Here is a 21462-nt window from a genome sequence, read left to right as displayed (position 1 = left end):
GATTCAGAGGAGGCGGAGGGCCGGAGAAAGGCAACCAGGTGTAGTCTTGAGAAGGGACAGAGAGGGAAATGGCCTTCGTGCAACTAAAAGAGTGTCGGGGTCTCCAACCTTGGCCACCTTAAGATTCGTGGACTTGTGGACTTCAACTCCCAGAATTCCTGAGCCAGCATGGAACTTTGGGAGTTGACGTCCACAAGTGCTAAAGTTGCCAAGGTGGGAGACCCCTGCTGCAGAAGACAAATCAACGTACCTTGGAAAACATCTGGTTCAGTTGCCCTTCCACCTTCCACGGCTGATGTCCAATTGAAACCTAAACCTTGGCTTCCTCCCTGGAGTCCTGGACGGGCGGTTCTCCCACCTTTTCTCCATGCTGGCACTTCTGATGGTTAAACACAGCTGTCTCCTAGCAATCTTTTCGTCTCCAGGATAAACACATCCTCCAACCAGACCTCCAATTGCTCCTTGTTAGTTTTTCTTCACTCTATTATAATCAGCATCATCTTTCCCAAGATGAGTCTAGACCTGGATGTAGTATTTTGCGCGTGACTTGATTCCAAGTGAAGAATTATTTATCTGGATTTTGAGAGTACTGTGCAAATAATCAGTGCTAGAAGTGGAATTTGCTCCCTATTCATATAGTGCCTTGTCCTGCCAGTGTTGGTAGAGTTGTGGTTTTCTCCTTGGTAAGTTCCTGGTTTAGGCTATTGTTTTCTGCTTGATTGTTTGTCTGGTGTTAATCCCTGCTTATCTGAGTCTTGGCTCTTGGGGAAGTCCTGGAGGTGCTTTTCCCAGAAGGCAACTGGACTACCTTGGCTTTTTTTTCTTTTGAAAATATTTCGCTTCTCAACCAAGAAGCTTCAGAACTGGGACAACCATGACGTGAATGTCTGAGAATCTCCCTAGGCAGCTTCTGGAGAAGATGTATTCTGGTCTCTCTATCTCCTTCATAACGTTTCTTTTGATTTCCTCGTTTAAGGGGTGTGTAAATGTGATTTACCTCTATTTGTCTGTTGGTGACTGAATGTCAACCTTCCAGAAATTCCCTAGGGTTTTTCAATTAATTTGATCTAGGATGCTGATGCTGTCCTGGTTTAAAGTATGGTTGAGTCTGTCGTGTTTTGTGAAATCAGAGAGCTTTCGTGGTGTCTTCTGACAGCATGATCCTCTGGCTAGTCTTCTGCCTGCCTGTCCTACACCGTGGCTTCAGCAGTCCTTCCGCTGTAGGGTGTGGAGAACTCCCGTTTTATACTTCTTGGGCTGCCGGGTGTTCTGCACTGCTTGAGATGTTTTGGAGGGGAGCAAATCCCGCACTTTGGAATCATAGGGTTGGAAGGGATTTTGGAGGTCTTCTAGTCCAACCCCCTTCCTAAGGCAGGAACCCTCATACCATCCCAGGCAAATGGTTGCCCAACCTCCACTGAACCCCCCCCCCCACCCGTGATGGAGCACCCCACCTCCAGGAGGCAAGGTGCCCATTGCTTAATCATCCTCACTGTTGCTCTTGGCTGCTCCTCCTCCTGCCTCTTCTGCCGAGAGAGGGCAGCCGATGTGTTCCTCCCGCCGAGGCCGCAGCGGCTGGTGAAAAGCCCCAGCTGGATGCCCTTGGCTGCTCTGAGCCCCCCAGCCGCCGCCTCCTCCTCTTCCTCATCTCCGCCTCTGAAGCACAGAGGACAGGTATTGGGAGCTCAGGCTACAGTTCCTCTTCCCAGCTCCTCCTCCTCCTCCTCCTCCTCCTCCTCCTCCTCCTCCTCCTCCTCCTCCTCCTCCTGGGGTTAGGCACTTGGATTTGAATGGGGTTGTCAGGACCCCCTTTTTCAGTGACAGCTTAAACGGACTTCCTGCACCATGGAACATAGAATAGCAGAGTGGGGACCTTAGAGGTCTTCTAGTCCAACCCCCTGCTGGAGGAGACCCTACACCAGTGATGGCGAACCTATGGCACGTGTGCCACAGGTGGCACATGGAGCCATTTGTCAGGGCACGCGATGCATGCGCGCACTGGCCAGCTGAGTTCACCCTTTTTTAAAGCCATTTTTCACCCTCCCCAGGCTCCAGAGGCTTTATAGGAGCCTGGGGAGGGCGAAAAGAGCTTCCCCCGCTCCCCCCGGAGGCCCTCCGGAGGCTTCATGAGCTTCCCTGAAGCCTCCGGAGCGCAAAAAACCAGCCCTACGGGAAAACCAGAAGTTTGGGAACGGAGGTTCATTTTGACTGCTTTGAAGCGTCCTGAAGGTCCCTGAAGCCTCCAGAGGGCGTCCGGGGGGGGCGGGGGAGGCTGTTTTCGCCCTCCCCAGGCTCCTACAAAGTCTCTGGGGCCTGGGGAGGGCGAAAAAAGCATGTAAAAAATGGGTGTCGCACCTGTAGTGTGGGCATGCTCACTGGGGGGGGTCGCGCATTGCATTATGGGTGTGGCACGCCCCCACACGACCCCCCTGTGCTCCCCCCATTATAGCACGCAAGCCAAAAAAGGTTCGCCATCGCTGCCCTACACCATTTCTGACATGTGGCAGCCGAGTCTCTTCCTGAAAGCCTCCAGGGATGAAGCTCCCACAACTTCTGTTCCATGGGTTGATTGTTCTCCCTGTCAGGAAATCCCTCCTTATGTCCAGGTTGAATCTCTCCTTGGTCAGTTCCCATCCATTCTTCCTTGCCTGGTCTTCAGGCAAGATAGCTTGACCCCTTCCTCCTCTCTGGGGCAGCCCTCAAATACTGGAAGATGCTCTCATGTCCCCCCTGGTCCTTCTCTTCCCTAGACCAGCCAGGCCCAGTAGTTCCTGCAACCGCCCATCGTGTGTTTGAGCCTTCAGTCCCCTCATCATCCTGGTTGCTCTTCTCTGCTCTCTTTCCAGAGCCTCTGCATCTTTTTCATATCGTGCTTATCTTAGTACCCCTTGGAGCCTTTCCCTTGAGAAGCGCAGCTGAAGGCCCAGAGGTTGGTGTGGATGGCATAAAAACTGACCTAATGCCATTCCACCTTGGTCCAGATCTACGGTTGGCCAGATTGACCTCTGGACTTCCTGGCGATGTTTGGCCCAGGAGGGCTCAAGCGGGGCAAGGGACACAGAGGTCTCTCGGGAGGAGGGTGAAGCCCCTCTGCCTCTCTTTCAGGGCTGGCCATGACTCTGATGGACGCCACGGCCGACAAGGATCCCCTCGTCCAGGAGCAGATCTTCAGCGCCCTCTGCTCTTTGGGCAGGGCGGAGCCCGAGGAGGTCCTGAACGCTTGTGAGGAGTACCTGCGGCAGCACGAGAAGGTGGGGCGGCCCAGCGTGGCGCTTTCACTCCAGGTGCTGGTGGGACAACTTTTTCCTGCCTGGATGGGCGGAAGGGGAGGCTCCGGAAGGCTCTTCTCCCGCCGGGTGCGGCCGATGGAGCTCCAGAGAGAGCCGGTGCCAGGCATGGGTTGAGGCTGCCCCGGGCACTGCCCCTCACCTCTGTCCCCCTCCCTTCTTTCCAGCTGGCCCCCCCACACCGGGTCATCCTCCTGAGGGCCATGGAAGCCGTAGTGAAGAGCAGCCTGTCTCAGCTTGACAAAAGCACAGCTAAGATTGTCATCTTCTTGGCGTCCAGTGAGATGACCAAGTCCAAAGTGAGCCTGGGGGCCGCCTGGGGGGGGGAAGGCAGGTAGCTGAAGGGCTGCTTGCCCCTTTGGCCCTCCCACCCGGAGGCCCTGAGGAGGAAGGCACGTCCACTGCCTGGGGAGCCGTGTCAAGGGGCCTTGGGCCGCTCTCGGGCATCCTGGCCTGGGTTGGTGCTCCCATCGGCCTTTCCCCTGTGGCTGCTCCATTGGGCCGCTTCCCCAGGGGAGGAGGGGGGATGTGAGGCTGGAGCATTGGCCGAGCTGCCGGTCTTGGGCTCACCCTAGGAGGCTCTTCCGGAGTGGCAGCAGGCCGCCAGCACCGTCCTGGTGGCGGTGGGCAGGCGCTTCATCAACCAGGTGATGGAGGAGGTGCTGACCAAGTTCCAGCCGGGGCTCTTGCCTCACTGCTTCGTTGTGCTGACCTTCGCCAACCTCTCGGTGACCAACGGTGGGTGCTGCCCTCTTTTGCTCTTGGCTCAGTGGGGGGGGGGGCAGCCTGGGGAGGGGGAGGCATTGGGCAGACGGTGGGGTCGGTGCTAAAGAAGGCAAGGCAAGAGGCAGACTGGCCCTCTGCCACACACACTGCCAAGTTCAGCCTGGCGTCCCTTGGCAGAGGGTCCAAAGCGCCCTGGGCATCGTGGCGCTGCTCTTCCAGGCTCTTGCCCATTAAGGGAAAGGTTGCCCGGAGGCCCTTGAAGGCTGCACCTTCGTTCTTTGCGTTTTCATTGAAGTTCGGCTTGTTTTTATTTTTTTCCTTTTTTTAAACTTCTTTATTTATTTATTTATTTTTTATTCTTAAAATTTTTTAATAAGTTTTACAATTATCACCCTCCCCTCTTCCCTCCCTCCCCCCAACCCCGAACTCCCAGAGCAGAATACAGGGTATAAAAATTTAACAACTGTCCGCTAACATAAGCTAACTAATTTTAACATGTTACTATTCTTGTGCTTTAACTCCCCCTTTATTAAACTAGCTTTAAATAAATTGTAGCGTTCCTTATGCCTTCATTCATAAGATAACTGAAATTTTTTAGTCCGGTATTTGTTTTGAATATAGTCAATCCATCTTCTCCACTCCAGCTTGTCCTTCTCATCTGAATGGTCCTTCAGATATGCTGAGATTTTGGCCATCTCTGCTAAGTTTACTACTTTTAACGTCCATTCTTGAATAGTAGGCAACTCTTCCTTCTTCCAGTATTGCGCCACCAACAGTCTTGCTGCCGTCGTTAGGTTCAAAATCAAATTAGTCTCTATAACAGTACAATCTGAAACTATGCCTAACAAAAACAACTGGGGTGTGAACTTTATCCTCTTTTTCAAAATATTTTGAATAACCCACCATATTTTTATCCAAAATGCTTTAACTTTTTTACAAGTCCACCAAATATGGTAGTACGTGGCACCAGCACAGTCACATCTCCAACATTTAGATTGTAGATTCGGATACATACAGGCTAGCCTTTTTGGATCTAAATGCCAGCTGTACAGCATCTTGTAAAAATTCTCTCTCAAGTTCTGAGCTTGTGTAAACTTTATATTTCTTACCCAGATCTCTTCCCATGTATCCATCACTATTGGCTCTTCAAAATTTTGTGCCCATTTTATCATACAATCTTTAACTAATTCTGTTTCTATCAATACATTATACAACGTTTTTATGTGCATTTGACCCTGGTCCCTGATTTGTTTTATCAAATTATCCTCATTTTGGATAATACCGGATTTCTGGTCTTTTTTACATCTAGCCTGTAACTGACCATACTGGAACCAGGTTTGAATTACCCTTTCATCTCTTAATGCATTCAAAGATTTCAACTGCAGTGCACCTCTATCCATACTAAGGAGTTCTGCATATGTAGTTCAATCTTGTTTTTGTTCTATACTTATGTTCTCTATAGCGTGTCTGGGCACCCCCCCACATGGGTATTTTGTCGTTTAGCCTATATTGATATTTTTTCCAGACACGCAATAAGGCATTCCTTAAAATATGACTTTTAAAGATCTTGTCGGCCTTCTTGTCATATATTAGATAAGCGTGCCAGCCATATACCAAATCATAACCTTCAATATTCAATATTCTATCCTCTGTTAGGTGAATCCAATCGCTGATTGTTGTTAGAACTGCTGCTTCATAGTATAATTTTAAGTTGGGCATTTTTAAGCCTCCTCTTTCGCGTATGTCTTGCATTATTTTAAGTTTTATTCTCGGTTTCTTTCCTGCCCAAACAAAGTTGTTAATACCTTTCTGCCATTCTTCCAAATTTGCGTCTTTTTAAAGTATTGGTATCATTTGAAAGAGGAATAGAAACTTGGGCAGAAGTTCGACATGTTGATTTGGGGTATCTGTGTCTTTCAATATTTATGTCAGGGGGCTCCCTAGACTTTTTGTTGGAAATAAATAAAAAATGCCTTTTGGAAAAGACTCACTGGATGGAAAATCCCCGCAGAGCTTCAGGCTCCATATGAGTCCTGGTTGCAGTTCTCTGTATCCCTTCAAAGGATGCTCCCTCTGTAAAACCTCAGCAGGCCACGGGGGGGGGGGAGAGAAGAAGCTCAAGGGGGGGGGTGTTATTTATTTGCTTAGCTATGGCATATCATGTGCCTGGACCAGAGGTCTACATTAACATGTCACCTACGGAGCGATGGGGTTGGTGATGTTTTGGGGGTCAGGAGAGGGGCAGCACCTGCTCAGAGGGGGGGCTTCTGTTTCCACCCTCTCCCTCTCCCTCACAGTGTTTGGGATGGTCCCCTTCCTCAACTCCATCCTGGGGACGATGCTGCCCATGCTGCCCATGGCCAAGCAGGACAACATGAAGGCCGTCTTCTGCTACGGTAAGGCAGCGGGGGCTCCTTGCTGGACTTGGGGCTCCAGGCCTGCTTGCGGGGCTCCCCGGGCCCAGCTCTGGCGCAGAGTGTCACTTGGGGTGGGTCAGCGCTTGGATCTTGCTTTTTGCGGGGTTTATTTGTCAAAGAATCAAGGAAGCCCATTTTCCCGGTTTGATTTTTACTGATCTCCCTTTTTTCTGTCTCTTTCGCTTGTCTTTGTCCCAAACTTGTAAAAATGGCTGCCAATCGTACAGATCGCTTTTGGGGGTGGGAACGCCCATTTTGGACTTCCTGGGCTCTGGAATGGGGGGAGGAGTGGTGTTTAGCCCACACCCCAAATCATCTGCCGAGGTCCCTGTGGGTGGGAGGTCAGGACATCCCCAGGCTCCAGGGCTGGGGGGGGGGGGATTCTGGCTGCTGCCCTTTGGGCTCTTGGGGGGGGGGGGTCTGCTGGGCTTGTGTGGGAGACCTGCAGGGCTTGGGAGGTTTTCCAGGTTGGGTTGTCAGGATGAGCTTCTCACCTTTAAGGAGCAGGAAATGGAAAGTGTAGGCTTCACCCAGGCGGTGGCCATCCTTCCTCCCCCCTCCTCACCTCACCTCCGTTCTGGGAGGAGGAGATGCGGAGACCCTGGAAGGAGGGTCACAAGCTGAGTCCTAGGGGTGGAGGGTTAAGGGGAGGAGCCGTGGTGAGCCCCACAAAGAGAGGCTTAAGAGGTACCACCAGGACCACCTCCCAATGCTTTTGAAGGGGGAGGGGTGGCCTCTTCTTCAAAGGGGGAGGGGGAGGAGAAGCCACAACAGGTGGGAGCTCCTCAGAGGGAGGATCCAACGTGGATCTCAGGGGGGATTTCCTGACAGTGGGAACAATGAATCCATGGGACTCCTTGCCCCCTGGAAAAGGGGGGGGAGGTTCTAAAGAAGAGCCACTGGACTGAATTGATAGAGGGTCTCCGGCTGGAGCAAGGGGGTTGGACTAGAGGACCTCCAGCGGACCTTCCAGCCGTAGGTTTACGGCCTTTCGTCCCTCGCGTAGCCTTGCAGTACTTCAGCGAGAGCATCCTGGAGTACCTGGCCAACCTTGACAAGGCGCCAGACCCAACGGTCAGGAGGGACACCTTCTCCAGTGAAATCTTCAGCGCCTACGAAGTCCTCTTCAACTGCTGGCTGCCCAGCCGGGAGACCAAGGTGCCAAGGGAGGAGGAGGACGGGCCGGCGGGTGGGCTTGGGCTGAAGTTCCCAGGATTCTGGCCAGGACGCAAGAGGGGCGAATCCCAGAGAGGAGCCCCTGGGTGTGAGCTTCCCACTTGCCCCTGCAGGTGAGGCTGGCTGTGGTGGAGGCCCTGGGGCCCATGAGCCACCTGATGCCCTGTGAGAAGCTGGAGGAGCAGCTCCCCCGCCTCATCCCTGGAATTCTGGCCCTCTACCGGAAGCCGGCAGAGGCCTACTACATCTCCAAGGTAGGCTGGTTGGCGAGCGGGTGGGCGGGCAGGGCGGCTCCTGGGCACGGCTGGCTTGGGCCGTGGAGAGTCCGAGCAGGGCAGGAGGTGTCCTGGGCCCTTGAAGGGCACATCTCCTGTGGGGAACCTCCCTGGAGCGGCTTCGCCTCTTGCCCTGCGAGGCCCTCGCAGTGTTGACCCCCTTCAGTCCCCGGCCGGAGTTTGGGGGCTGCGGTGTGAAGCCTGCAGAGGCCCCTTTGCTTTGGGACCCCAAGTGGGAAGGAAGTGGCTGCTGGTGGGGGTCTCTCCTTCACCCGGAGGGAGGCTCCCCCGGGGAGGGATCGGATCAGGGGCACAAAAGGGGCAGCTTTGTCCTCAAGCAACTTCATGCCCTTGGCAGAGGATCTGTCTCTCCTGCAGCTGCCTTGCAATCCTCTACAGGTGGTCCTCAACTTACAGCGGTTCATTTAGTGACCGCCGTTCGGAGTTGCAAAGGCACTGAGAAACATGACTGTTTTTCACACAACCGTGGCAGTCTCCCCGTGGTCATGTGATTGAAATTGGGAGACTTGGCAACTGGCATGTACTTAAGACGGTTGAAGATAATCACATGATCCCCTTCTGGCAAAGTCCATGGGGAGGCCAGGTTCACTTAACGACTGTCACTAACCGAACAACTGCAGTGATTCGCTTAAGAACTGTGGCCAGAAAGGTTGTAAAATGAGGCAAAGCTCACTTAACAACTATCTCACTTAGTAACAGAAATGGTTAGGCTCAGTTGTGGTTGTAAGTTAGGGACTAGCTGTACTGCCAAGCCCATAAGGCTGCATCCGAGGCTTGAAGGGGAGCATGGTTTCTCTGAGTTGGAGAACCTTGATACCTGCCAAGTTCTGAAGGGTCTCCATCCAGAGAGAGGAGACCTTTCAGGAGGGGCTGACTTGAGCTTTTTTGGGGGGGGGGGGAATGGGTTCTCCCCCCCCTTCCCCGAGACAGCTGAGGGGGGTCCTGCGTGGAATGAGCCTGGGAGCTGCTGTTTCAAGAGGGCCGTTAATTGTCCTCCTGGGGTCCCTTGCACAGAGTCTCTGCCAGATCCTGGAAGCCTCGGTCAATATCGGTAGCCGGACTCTGGACACGCAGCTGGACGTCCTCCTTGGGACCCTCCACCTCCAGGTAAGGGGGGGGGGCGGTTGGCCAGATGAGCCGGCTCTGCTTGGGGCTTCCCAGCTATGTGGCTGAGATGGCACCCAGCATGGATACAAGCTCCCCCCCATCTTGTGGGGAGCTTCTCACTGGGAGGCTCCTGGCTGGGCGGTCCTTCCTTCCCCTGGTGAAGCCAGGGCTCTTCTCCCCCTGCCCTCTCTCTGCCCCCGAGCAGCTCTGTGCCCCCCTGGATTCCTCCCAGGCCATCTCCCTGAAGAACCACAACGAGGTTCTTCGCTGCTTCACCGTCTTGGGTGAGTGGAGCCTCCTGGGGCTCCTGGGGGTGGGTGGGGGTCCTCAGCCTGGCAGCCCAGTTGACCTGGGGGAGGGGCCTTCTCTCTCTTGCAGCCGCTTCCTTCCCTGACCGCTTACTCGGATTCCTGCTTCCAAAGCTGGAGTCCAGCAACGAGAAGACCCGGGGGGCAACCCTGACCGTCCTCCGGCAGATCATCAACAGCGCCCGTAAGGGGGGCAGGGGCTTGGGGGCAGATGGGGCACTGCAGAGGGAGAGGGGCGCATCGCTGCCTCCGGGGGCTGGACAAGGGAGCGGCTGCTTCTGGGGATGGCAAGCCTGCAAGCCCAGCCCCCACCTGCCCCCAAAATCGCCCCTCCCCCTCCAGCCAGCGGTGGGCTCCTACCGGTTTGGACCGGTTTGGCTGAATAGGTCGTAACTTGGCGGCCTGGATTGCTGGAACCGGCAGTGACCCAACCCTGCCACGCCCCGGAACCGGTTCTCCTACAACAGCCCATCCTTTTCCTTGCAAGGACGCAATTTTTAACATTTTGTGCCTGCGCAGAGCTATTTGTGAGCAAATGTGCACGGGTGTGGAGCGCATTGGTGCGTGCACCAAACCGGCAGCAACCCACCCTGCCTCTGGCCCTGGGTTGCCCGGGGGGTGGCCAGCCTCCTACCCGGCAAAGGATCCGGCTTCCTCTGGCACCAGAGGGGCCCTGGGGCTTTGGAGGGGGGGGAGGAGGAGGGGGAGGGAGGTGCGAAGGTGCCTCTGATCTCGGGTGCCCTAGAGGGGACCCATGAGGGGCCCTTGGTGGGGGTGGGAGGGCCGAGTGGGGGCAGGAGGCGGCCTCCCCTTCAGCCTCTGCTCTTCTCCTCCCAGCCGCTCAGATGGAGGTGAAGAAGCCGTTTCTCCTCTCCTCCATGAAGCTCCCCCTGCAGGACCAGAGCAATAAAGTGAGTGGAAGGCAGAGCCCCCCCCCCTTAGCCCCCTCTCCCCAAAGGCCACCTGGCCCTTCCGAGTGGCATGGGCGCCTCTCCAGGGGGCCCAACGTCTGTTGCAGGGGAGGGGAGGGCGAGGGGCTCAATTGGCTAGTTAGATTTTTGAGGGTGGGGAAGGGACACCTGGCTGGCTCTGCCCCCTCCTCCCCTGGCTTCCTTGCCAGGCCAAGCAGCCTGGCGGCTTCCCTGCCCCCTCCCGGTTGGACGGCTGCCTGCCCAGCCTCTTTGAAGGGCTGCTGGCTGCCCCACCTGGTCCAGGATTCTGGGAGGCCCTCCTGACATCAGCCGAAACGTGGTGCCAGCTGGAGGAGCCCAGCAGGGGGCCAAATTCCATGCCATGCTTGCTTGGCCTCCTTCCTCCTGGCAGCTGTCTCCCCCCACCCCAGCTGGCCCTTGAGCCCCTCTCAGATGCCCAAAGCCGTGCAGCAGGTGGAAGGGTGACGGGCAGCCTCCCTCCTTGCTTCCCCGCAGGTGAAACGGGCGATGGTGCAGATGGTCAGTGCCATGGCCCACCACGGCTACCTGGAGCAGCCGGGCGGAGAAGCCCTGATTGAGTTCCTGGTCCGCCAGTGCGCCCTTCCTGCCGAACAGGTGAGGTCCTGGAATGGCCAGAGTGCCCAGGCTGGTAGAGCTTTCCCTGCAGCCGGATGGAACTGGCACCTTGAAGGGGCTGCACTGTCAATGCCAGCCTGTCCAGGGGGAGCCTTGAGCAGCCTTGGGGGGGAGGGCGAGGGGGCAGGGGGGGGCTGGTTGCCCACCTGCCGGACACTGCTTCTGCCGCCTTTGATGGGCCAGCCAGGCTCCCTCCTGCATGGGCCGGGATTGGGCAGAGCAGGAAGTCCACAGCCCCCCCCTCCCATCGCCACCCCCCGGGCCTGGCATTCCCACCCCCCAAGAATTCCTGTGCTCTGGGGGTGAACGGAGAGGAGGCTGCAGGAGGAGCCAGGCTGGGTGGGGACTGGGCAGCAGCTTCCCCCCTTCTTCCTTGCTGCCCCCCAACACACTTTCTCCCCCCCCCCAGGTCTCCCCGCAGCCCCCCCTGGAGCTGGAGGAGGTGACGGACAGCCAGGTCAGGAGCATCAGTGCCAGCACCCTCTTCCTGCTCAGCAGCACCGTGGACAGGATGGTCGACGTGAGTCCCCAAGGGAGGGTGGAGGGCCAGGCTGCTGGGGATGCTGGGACTTGTAGTGGAGCAAAGGTCTTCCCTGGCTGGAGGTGGAGCCCACGGGAGTGGAGGGGGGGGCTTCTTGAGGGGAGGGGCAGGTTCCTCCCAAGGAGATCCCACTGCTGCTTTGGCAGGTCTTTGCTGTCCCCCCCCCCACAGGTGCTCTGGCCGTCCCTTCTGGGCTTTGTGATCCCCGTGGCCCTGACCAATGCCTTGGACCCCCTCTGCAAGAGCCTCCTGGCCCTGGCTGCCCAGAAACAGCAGCAGGGAGACTCCGAGCAGCAGCTCCTCTACGACCCCGGGGGTTCGTACGGGCCTCTCTGGGGTGGGGGCTCAGGGAGAGCACGGTGTGGGGGGGGGGGGGTAGGGTACCTGGCTAAAGCAGCCAGGCCAGCTCTTCTGGGGGGTGGGAGGGCTGCCTTCAGTGGGCCTCTGGCTGCAGGTGGAGCTGGCCGGCCCTTCCTGGGGACATGGGGCTGTCGTTCCCCCCCCCCCCAAATGCCTCTCCAGCTCTGAACTGAAGGCCCCCGGAGGGTGGGGGCTTCCCATGGCTGCTGCCCACCCCCCACATTGCCTGGGGCAGCCCAAAGTCGCTTGCCTGGCCAGGCAGGGGAGGGAGGGGGCCCTGGGTTTCCCAGAGGGGGGAGGGTTCTTGATATGATTCCCTGCCCCTTTTCCTGGGGGCAATTTAGGAGCGGGGGAGGGAGCCCACCCCAAAACTGATTCTGAGGCCTTGTGCCTTGCTTGCAGGAAGCCTCCCCTCCCCCCACGCTCTGATGTCCCGGCTGCTGGTGAGCGGAAGGGGGGATGGGGGGGCAGCCCTCCACTTGGGGGGCCAAGGGGTGGGTGGGAGGTGAGGTGTTTCTGACTCTACTCCCACCTTCAGGCTTTCACAGCTGATTTTGGGGTTAGGGTTCTGGGGGGGGTGGGGGGGCCTCCCTCCCTCCCTCCCTCCCTCCCTCCCTCCCTCCCTCCCTCTGGATTCCCCAGCCAAGAGGCTTTGGGACCCTCCCCCTCTTGCTCTGGGCCAGACCCCGCAAGACGTAGCCCTCCTCCTCCCCCCCCAGATCGTGGCTTCCCAGCCGTGCCTGGGGGAGGGCCGTGGGGCGGGGGCCCTGCGGCTGCTTCTGGTCCTGCGCCTGAGCATCCACCCAGCAGCCGAGCCCCTCTGGAACTCCCGGCTCCCTGCTCTGCTGCAGCACCTGGAAGGTAAGGCGGGAGGAGACCCGACATGCCCCCCCACCCCAACTTCCTTCTCACTGCAACCCCTCCCCACTTTCGGACCCCTCCTGTCTGCAGAGAGGATGGACCGAAATGGCCTCCGTCTACGGTTGGGCTGCTGGGGGGAGGGGCAGATGCTGATGAAGGCCCCTCCAGGCATCTCCTCCTCCCAATGGGGGCCTCCTTCCTTTAGGTGTGGAGGGGGCTTGGGCGGAGGTCAATGGGAGGATGTGGGCGATGGGGGCCCCTCCCCTCATATCCCACCCCACCCCCTTTGCTTTTCCAGCCCACCCGGGGGCCTCCCTCCCTCTGAAGGACTGGCAGGATCAGCTGCTGGAGGTGAGCCTCCCCCATCCCCCTCCAGGGAAGAGCCGGGCAGGGGGAGGGCAGACCTGGTCCAGGGAGCCAAAGGGGGGGCAGGACATTATCCCCCCTCCAGCCCCTCCTCTGACTGGGCATCTCCTCCCAGGGCTGCCCTGGCACTGCTGCAGTGGTCATCCTTCCTCCAAGAGATTCCCCCGGCCCTTCTGCCCACGGGGGCGACTTCCATACAACGGCAAACACCGAGGCCAAAGAGCCCCAGAAAGATCAACTGGGGATCCCTGAGTCCTTGGGGGGAACGGGGGGGGTTTGGGGGCTGATTTTGCAGCAGGAAGGAGCTCAGGCCGAGGCAAGGGCATGGGAGAAGGGGGGCTGGGGCTGACCACATGGCTGCAGAGGCCGAGGGGCACGCAGGGGGCTGCCCAGGAAGCTGCTGCAGGGGTCTTTCCTTGCCCTCCCTTTGGACTGATGCCTCTGGCCGCTGCATGGCGGACCAGTCCAGCTGCCCTGCTTCCCTCCCTGGTCAAGGAGGGCCAGGATGCCAGGCACCCCGGGTGGATGCCACTCTGAAATGCCCGCCTCTCCCTGCAGTTCCTCCAGAAGACCCTGGATGCCATTTCGGACGTGCCCTGGACTGCCCAGCTGGTCTTGGAAATGTGCAGGCAGCTGAGTGGCTACAACGGCCAGTCTCTGGAGAAGGTCAGCTGGGGGTGTGTGACTCAGGGGGGGGGACACTCCTGCCTGCTGCCGATCTCTCTCAGACTGGGAGGATGGGCAGGAATGGTGGCCTCTTGGCTGGGCTCTCCCTGCAGGGAAGCAGCTCCTCCTGCCAGGCAAGTCGAAGGATCCCTCACAGGAGCCTGGATTCTGAGATCCCTCCCCCCCCTCCCCCACCTGCAGACCTTCCTCTACAAGGCCATCGGGGTGACCCTGGCTGCTTGTGCCAACAAGGACCTGGTGCGGAAACAGCTTCAGGAGCTGCTGGAGACGGCGCGATACCAGGAGGAGGCCGAGCGAGAGGTGGGCCCTGGGGCTGGTGGGGAGGAGGGGGGGGCTGCCCTGGCCAACTGTCTGCCTATCATCCCCCAGAGGGGACAGAGGGAGGGGCAGCCGAGGAGCCGGAGCCCCGCCTGGGTGGAAGGGGCAGTGGGGGGCTGGTCTGGAAGGGGCTGCATCCTGGGGGGCTTCAGGATTTGTGGGCCCAGAGTTCCTCAGCCAACCAGGCCCAGGTGGGGAATTCCGGTGGTTGAAGCCCACAAGTCTGAAGGTTTGCGTGATGGGAGAGCCCTGGAGAAGGTTGGACTTTGGCCAGGTCAACGAGGCCAAGGGGTTTCTGCTGGAGAAGGCTTCCCCCCACCCCCACCCCTGGGGGGCTCCTGCACTGACCTCCCTGGCCTTCCTTCCTCCTGCCCAGGGCCTTGCAGCCTGCCTGGGCTTCTGTGCCGTCTCTCACCTGGACGAGGTCCTGGCCCAGCTGGAGGACTTTGTGAAGTCCGATGTCCTCAGGAAGTCTGCTGGGCTCTTCAGCCTCTTCAAGGTGGGGGCCCTCCTGTCCTGGGCATGTCCATCGGGGGAGGGGGGGTGACTTTGCCTCTGACCTTTCCCCTCCCTCCAGGACCGCAGCGACCACGAGGTGGAGAAGGTGAAGAGCGCCCTCATCCTGTGCTACGGCTACGTGGCCAAGCAGGCGCCCAGGGAGCTGGTCTTGGCCCGCCTGGAGGCTGACATTCTGCGCAACGTCTTCTTCTACTTCAACACCAAGGTGAGGCCGCCCGCCTCCCTCCCTCCCTCCTCTTGGACCGGCTGGCAGCAGCTGGGCCCTCTTGGGCACCCAGAGTGGTTAATGCCCGTCTCCTTTGCTTTGTCAGGTTCTGGGGATAAAGGTAGAGACGAAGGTACAGCTCCCCCCCCCCACTCTCTCTCTCTCCCCCTCTGCCTCTTCTGCTTCTCTCAGAGCTGGGGGAGGAGGGGCAGAAAGGCAGCGGGGCTGGTGGGGGCTGCCCTGATGCCCCGAGGGTCCCCTGGCAGAGCCCTCTGAGCCGGGGGTGGGTCAGGCAGCACCAGCAGGCCAGCCAACGTGTCCTCGGGGCTGCCTCCCTGCGGAGGGGAAGTGCTCCCCAGGCAGAGAGGATGAGGGGCTTAAGAGGGAAAGGGAGTACCCTTCGCCAGGCGGGGGCTGCACCAGAAGAGCTCTGCTCTGCCTGAGAAGGAAAATGGGGGGAGTTCCTGAGCTTGGCAGGGGCTCTTTTGCTGACAGGAGGCTTGAGCAGGACAGAATAAGAGAGCTGGAGGGGACCTTGGAGGTCTTCTAGTCCAACCCCCACTCACAAAGGAGCTCCTACATCATTTCAGAAAAGGACTGAGGGGCTGCCTGAGAGAGCCTCCCCCCCCCCCGCTTTCCCTCAGGTGGTTGGCCCAAGGGATTCTCGGGGGCTCAGGAGCTTCCCTGCCCTGACACCGCAAGGGGGAGGGAGGGGGGGTGTCAGTGCCTGTCCCTTCTTGCAAGGGGCTTACCAAGAGGGGAAGCCCACAGTGGTCCAAGCAAGCAACCCCTGCCCATGATGGAGTCCATGTGGGCTCTTGACTGCTGGGCTGGGACCACCTTACCTGAGCCCCCCCTGCCCCCCCCCCCAGGAAGAGCTTAAGGGCAGGGGCAGGGCTGGCCCGCAGGAGAGTTTCTTGGGAGGGGCTCTGCTCTTACTAACCCCTTCCTCCCAGTCTGCACTAACTCTGTGGGGAGGGGCTCTTCCCCCCCCTCCCCCGGGGTTCTGGGCCCCAGGGAACTGTGTGGATTGGTGGAACCAAGTCCGTCTTACTGCCAGGGAAAGCTGGGGGGTGGGGGTGGGGGCGCTTCTGGCCTTCGACAGCCCCACCTGGATGGATGGAGCGCCTAGCGGTGGTGGGCTGCCTTCTAGAAGAGCCATTCTTGGGGTTTGCCCCCTTTTAGGGTCCTCTCTGGGGCCGACTTCCTGTGATGCTTTAGTGAGGGAAGTGGGTTCGAGTCCCAACACAGGGGAAGGGGCCAGCGAGATCTTTGGCTGAATCCATTTTTTTTCCATTTTTTTTATTTTTTGATTAAAAAAACAAAATCCTCCATACAAACTGTAGAAAGTGTGTCAATTGGTTACAAAGAGTTTTTGTGCATCTCTTCCACAATCATCACCTCTGATTCATATCAAATTATCTACTTTACATCACATATATTTATATATAATTGCTATCATCATACCTCATCCTTCATATACAATACAATACAATACAATACAATACAATACAATACAATACAATACAATACAATAGTAGAGTTGGACGGGACCTTGGAGGTCTTCTAGTCCAACCCCCTGCCTAGGCAGGAAACCCTATACCGTTTCAGACAAATAGCTATCCAACATCATATGACTATAGTTGTTTTAACGTCCCTTTATAAGAAGCATTCCAGAATTTAAAACAAAACCACATAGTGGCATTCCCTTATCTATTTTCAGTATCATATAACCACATTTAATTATATTTAATAACAAAAAAATTTAAACCTCTTTTCTTCATCATTGTTTACAATTTATATCCAATTTTCCCTTTTATCCTGTCAATACAAATTATTACATTGTTATCATTATCAATCATTTAGTTTGACTGTTTAACTTATTTTCCCCCTTTTTTATCAACATTTAAAATATTTACCAAATTTCCTCTTATCAAATCAATACACACACACACACACACACACACCGTTAGCCTTTATCTTGGGGTTCGCCCCCTTCTTTTAGGGCCCTCTCTGGGGCCGACTTCCTGGGAAGCTTTAGTGAGGGAAGTGGGTTCGAGTCCCAGCACCGGGGAAGGGCCCAGCGAGATCTTTGGCTGACCTCTGTGCTGGCGCATGGGAGCGGGGCAGTTTCCTGCTTGGTGCCTCTTCCAGCCCCTCAAGGCCGCCTCCTCCGTCCCCAGGATGCCACCCTGAAGCTCTGCCTTATCCGCAGCATCTCTCTCATCAGCCAGGCCGTTTGCCACAGTGCCCAGTCGGGGGACTTCAGCTTCTCCCGCAAGGCCGAAGTGGTCGCCCAGATGCTGGTGAGGAGCAGCTGGCAGCAGGCCAGGAAGCAGCAGCAGCAGCAGCACCTCTCTGCCCCCCATGCCGGGATGCCAAGCTGTGGGCGGAGGGCAGGAGGGCCCCCAGATGCCGGCCCAGCGGAGGTGCTGCTCCCCACAGTCTCCTTCCTCTCACAGAAGGACAGCCTCCCTCTGCCCCTCCCAGCCAGAACGGAGGAGAGTCTTCCTTTGGGGAGGGTGGGGGGCTTCTGGGGGGGGCCTCACGCCTCCTCCTTTGCAGGACTTCATCAAAGCCGAGCCCCCCGACGCACTGCGCACGGCCATCCGCCAAAGAGCCATGACAGCCTGCATGTACCTGGTGTATCCTTTCTCGGCTCCTCCCCAGAGCCGCTCCTGGGGAAGCCCAAGGGGGGAAGGTGTGGGGGGAGGACCCCCCCCAACAGCTTTCTCCACTCCATCTACGCAGGAGCCCCCCCCTCCCCCGATGGCTGCCCTGCCCTGGGGCTCCTCATGGCCAAACTCTGCCTGCAGCCCTGGCTGAGGCTGTGCTTGGGGAGGGGGCTTCTCTGAATGAGCTTCTACCCCCCCACCCACCCAGAGTTTCCTACTGCAGCCTTAACTTGCCGGGCAGCATCCTGGAGCCCCCCCTGAGTGAGGCCGAGAAGGCGGAGCTGGTGGACGGCTGCCTGCACAGCATCTTCCCTCTTCCGCCACTGGATGTGCCCAAGGAAGGAGACGGGGCCGAGGGGGAGGCCCGGCCGAGAGAGGTAGCAGCCCAGAGCCTGGCTGGGGGCATCTGGCAGGCGGGCAGGGAACTGTCTGCGCCATCCCGACCCCACCCTCTCCTCTGGTGCCCATTCCGGGCCCCCTGCCCACTGTCCCAGAGCCCGTCCCCACTTTCTCTCCCCCCCCCCCGAGACTGAAGGGCTCTGCTTGCCCCCTGGCAGTCCCTCTGGTCTTCCACCCTGGCGGCCCTCAAGGACCTGCTGAAGAGCCTCCTGCACCGCCACATGACTCCGCACGGCCTCCAGACCATGTTTGAGGTAGGGGACCCCCCTGGGCGGCCACCCTTCTTATGGGGCGGGGGCTCCAGCCGGCCGGGACGGCTCTGGGACTGCTTCCCCCTGCTCTGTCCGCAGCACCTGGGCCCCTGGATCAAGTCCACCAAGGAGCACGAGCGGGAGCGAGCCCTGGAAGTGAGCGCCGCCCTCCTGCTCTTCTACCGGGAGAAGCTGAACGTCAGCGTGAGTGCCCCCCCCCTTGGGCTGCACCGCTTGGCTCACCCGCCCTGAGCCTCTGCCAGCCGTGCTTGGCCTTCACGTCCTTGGGAGGGGGACGTAACAGGCGGCCTTCAGACCCCCACAGAGGAGGCCCAGCTGTAGCTGCCTGGGATGGGCTCTGGCTGCCCCCCTCCCTCGTGACCGCTTGACCAAGGGGCCTGGGGGCTTTGGCCATGGGTCTCAAGTGCCCCTCTCCTTGCTCAGAAGGTGGTCCCCTTCTACAACCTGGGGGTGCTGATGGCTCTCTTCTCCCCCCGCTGCACGGACTCCCTGCCCAGCGTCCGCCAGCAGGCGGTGGATTGCGTCCATTCTCTGCTCTACGTGCAGCTGTGCTACGAAGGTAAACCTCGAGGGGCTGGGGGGGGGGCTGCTCCACGGATGCCCCCATCCTCCTCCGTTCCTCCAGTGGGGCTACGAAGCTGCCTCTCTTGGAGGGACTCAGGGCCCCTTTCCTTCCAAGCAGTGCCTCTCTGCGGACAGCAGGGGGCAGGCTTTCCTTGCTGTATTCCAGGGCTCAGCAACTGCAAAGGGAGGGAGGGGGGGTTGGCGTAGTGCAGCGATGGCGAACCTTTTTTGGCTTGTGTGCCGTAAGTGGGGGGAGCGCAGGGGGGTCGTGTGCGGGCGTGCTGCACCCATAACGCAATGCGTGACCCCCCAGTGAGCATGCGCACACTACAGGCGTGACCCCCCATTTTTTTGCATGCTTTTTTTGCCCTCCCCAGGCTCCAGAGGCTTTATAGGAGCCTGGGGAGGGCGAAAACAGCCTCCCCCCGCGCCCCCCGGACGCCCTCCGGAGGCTTCAGGGACCTTCATGAGCTTCCTGAAGCCTTTGGAGGAGTCAAAACGACCCTCCGAGCAAACCGGAAGTCCGTTCCTGAATTTCCGGTTTTCCCATAGGGCTGGTTTTTTACGCTCTGGAGGCTTCAGGGAAGCTCATGAAGCCTCCGGAGGGCCTCCGGGGAGGGTGGGGGAGAGGCTGTTTTTGCCCTCCCCAGGCTCCTCTAAAGCCTCTGGAGCCTGGGGAGGGCGAAAAATGGCTTTTCAAAAGGGGGAACTCAGCTGCCCAGTGCGCCTTGCGTGCCCTGACCAATGGCTCCGCGTGCCATAGGTTGGCCATCACTGGCGTAGTCTCTGCTCCAGAGAAAGCTGCCCAGGCCGACCGGTTAGAGCGTGGCAAGGGGGCTGTGTGACCCAGTGGATCTCTTTCCAGGCTTTTCCCAGGATCACAAGGATGAATCTGTGGAGCAGCTGAAGGCACTGAAGCCCGGCCTGAAGGATCCAGATGTGACCGTCCTCTTCCAGACGTGCTGCAACATCGCCAGGGTGGGGAGTGGGGCTTTGTGGAGGGGGGGGGTCAGCCTCCTGGCTCCCTCTGGGCCTGGGGAGGGGGCTGGCAGCTCCTTCTGTTCCACTCGGGGTGGGGGGTGGGGGCTGGCCGGGCAAGGGGGGCGGTGATGGGTCTCTCCCCACTCGATCTGCCCTGGGGTGCCCCAAAGGGGCTTTTCAAGATGGGCCTTTGGGGCTTTTGCCTCCTGGTGGCCAGGAAAACCCCTAACGGCCTCCGTTCTCTCTGCTGCCCCCTGCAGGTCATGGCCAAGCACTTGCCCCCGGAGCAGCTGCTGAGCCTGCTGCTCTCCATGCTGGAGGGCCTGGTGGACCCCGACCGGAACTGCTCCCGGGCCGCTGCGGTCATGATCAACTCCATCCTGAAGGAGCGAGGGGTGGTCCTGCTGGAGAAGGTGGGGTCCCCGGGGGACATCGCGCTCCGGCAGCTCCTCCAGCACTGCAGTCCCTCTTGCCCTGGACCCCTGCCCACTCGGCCCCTCTGACCCGCAGTGGCTTTTCTCTAGGCCTGGAAGCCCCCTGAAGGAAAGGGGTCCCAGCGGAGCCCTGGGAAGGGCCCGCTGGAGGGGCCACGCTCCCTGGGGTCCTTTCGGGCTCTTTGTTCCTGCTCAGGGCAGACCCTGGAGGGCTCTGGGGAAGCAGGCAGAGGGCCGGGGCTTCCTTTTGGGGCGGCCAGGAAGGGCTTGAGGGGGGGTGTCGGCTGTCCCTCTCTTCATTTCAGCCAAGGAGGCTCAGGGGTTGCAGGAAGGGTGGGAGTCCATTGGCAGAGATGGGGAGGTGGGATCCTGGGGGGCAACTGGCAGGGGGCCGTGATGGGACTCGAAAGGGCTTCTCCCCCTTCTGGGGTCTCTCAGCCTGGCCCTCCCCCTCCCCTTGCAGGTGCCGAAGCTCCTGGAAACCATCCACCTCAAGTTGCAGGAGGTTCCAGAGGAGACGGTCCAGAAGGCCACCCAGCAGACGGTCAGCATCCTGGCCAGCCATCACAAGGCCGCGGTGGTATCCAGCCTCCTTAGCCACAGCCTCCCCCTGGACAGGTAAGGGGGCTGGGAGCCCCTGCGTCTCGGAGCCTCTGGGGACCTCTGGGGGGGTCGGGGCCTTTTCTGCCCTGGGGAGGCGCTCGGGGGGCAGGTGGGACAGGAAGGCAGGGAGGGGGCCCTTTCCACACACACACCCTGAGGCCTTTCTGGGAAGGGTCTTTGGCGGCTCCTGTGGCCCCAGGCCGGCTAGGGCCCCTTGACCCCCCCCTCCCAAAGGCCCTCTGGGTTCCCCTGACTCAGCTGCGGCAGAGGGCCACGGGGGGCTTTGCAATCCATTTGCCCTCCATCCCCTTTGGGGACTCCAGGGGCGGTGAGGGGTCTTGCCTCGGGGGGGGGGGGGTCTGCCCCAGAGCAGCTGCCCTCCTTGGTAGCGTTTCCTTTGCCGAGGAGGAGAGAGGCAGGCAGGCTCCCTGGGGCTGAAGGGGCTTCCCTGCCTCCCTGCAGCTGCAGCTGCACCATGTGGAGGGCGCTGGCCTCGGAGCCCCCCCTGACCGCCCAGGTGCTGGAGCTGCTGCTGGAGAAAGTCAACCGGGACGTCCCGTACAAAGAGAACAAGTCCTTCCTGCGGGGGAGCCGCTCCGAGCGGGTGGCCACTTTCTATCCCCTCTCGGTGAGTCTCCAGGCAGCCCCCTTCGGCCCCTCCCTCCGCCCCCTTTCCCCTCCCAGGTGCATGGAGGGGGGTGAGCTCTGCTGTCACCCCTGCAAACGCCTTCGGCTGAGCCTGTGATGGGGCAGGGGGATGCCTTGGGCCCCACAGGGGCTCCCGGAGCCAGA

General features: G+C 59.2%; 1 protein-coding gene across 3 annotated transcripts in view; it reads left to right on the top strand.

The window, feature by feature from the left end:
• MROH1 (maestro heat like repeat family member 1) overlaps positions 1-21462 on the top strand; it is a 33429-nt gene that overhangs the window by 3577 nt on the left and 8390 nt on the right. Inside the window, exons 3-33 of one of the 3 annotated variants that reach the window (XM_081951597.1) lie at positions 3106-3251; positions 3455-3586; positions 3863-4025; positions 6311-6409; positions 7437-7588; positions 7720-7860; positions 8917-9009; positions 9215-9293; positions 9388-9501; positions 10155-10228; positions 10745-10864; positions 11295-11405; positions 11598-11742; positions 12189-12229; positions 12506-12647; positions 12946-12998; positions 13572-13679; positions 13881-14000; positions 14395-14517; positions 14596-14742; positions 14849-14875; positions 16926-17048; positions 17308-17387; positions 17659-17794; positions 17975-18070; positions 18167-18271; positions 18512-18647; positions 19518-19630; positions 19894-20046; positions 20531-20685; positions 21133-21298. In XM_081951597.1, the coding sequence (XP_081807723.1) occupies positions 3106-3251; positions 3455-3586; positions 3863-4025; positions 6311-6409; positions 7437-7588; positions 7720-7860; positions 8917-9009; positions 9215-9293; positions 9388-9501; positions 10155-10228; positions 10745-10864; positions 11295-11405; positions 11598-11742; positions 12189-12229; positions 12506-12647; positions 12946-12998; positions 13572-13679; positions 13881-14000; positions 14395-14517; positions 14596-14742; positions 14849-14875; positions 16926-17048; positions 17308-17387; positions 17659-17794; positions 17975-18070; positions 18167-18271; positions 18512-18647; positions 19518-19630; positions 19894-20046; positions 20531-20685; positions 21133-21298 (3593 nt within the window). The remainder of the gene's footprint in view (positions 1-3105; positions 3252-3454; positions 3587-3862; positions 4026-6310; positions 6410-7436; positions 7589-7719; positions 7861-8916; positions 9010-9214; positions 9294-9387; positions 9502-10154; positions 10229-10744; positions 10865-11294; positions 11406-11597; positions 11743-12188; positions 12230-12505; positions 12648-12945; positions 12999-13571; positions 13680-13880; positions 14001-14394; positions 14518-14595; positions 14743-14848; positions 14876-16925; positions 17049-17307; positions 17388-17658; positions 17795-17974; positions 18071-18166; positions 18272-18511; positions 18648-19517; positions 19631-19893; positions 20047-20530; positions 20686-21132; positions 21299-21462) is intronic. The other 2 variants (XM_081951598.1, XM_081951599.1) reach the window with 2 other exon arrangements.

The sequence above is a fragment of the Natrix helvetica genome (assembly GCF_964273705.1).
Source record: "Natrix helvetica genome assembly, chromosome: 4".
NCBI lineage: Eukaryota > Metazoa > Chordata > Lepidosauria > Squamata > Natricidae > Natrix > Natrix helvetica.
This window is presented reverse-complemented; position numbering and strand designations above follow the sequence as displayed.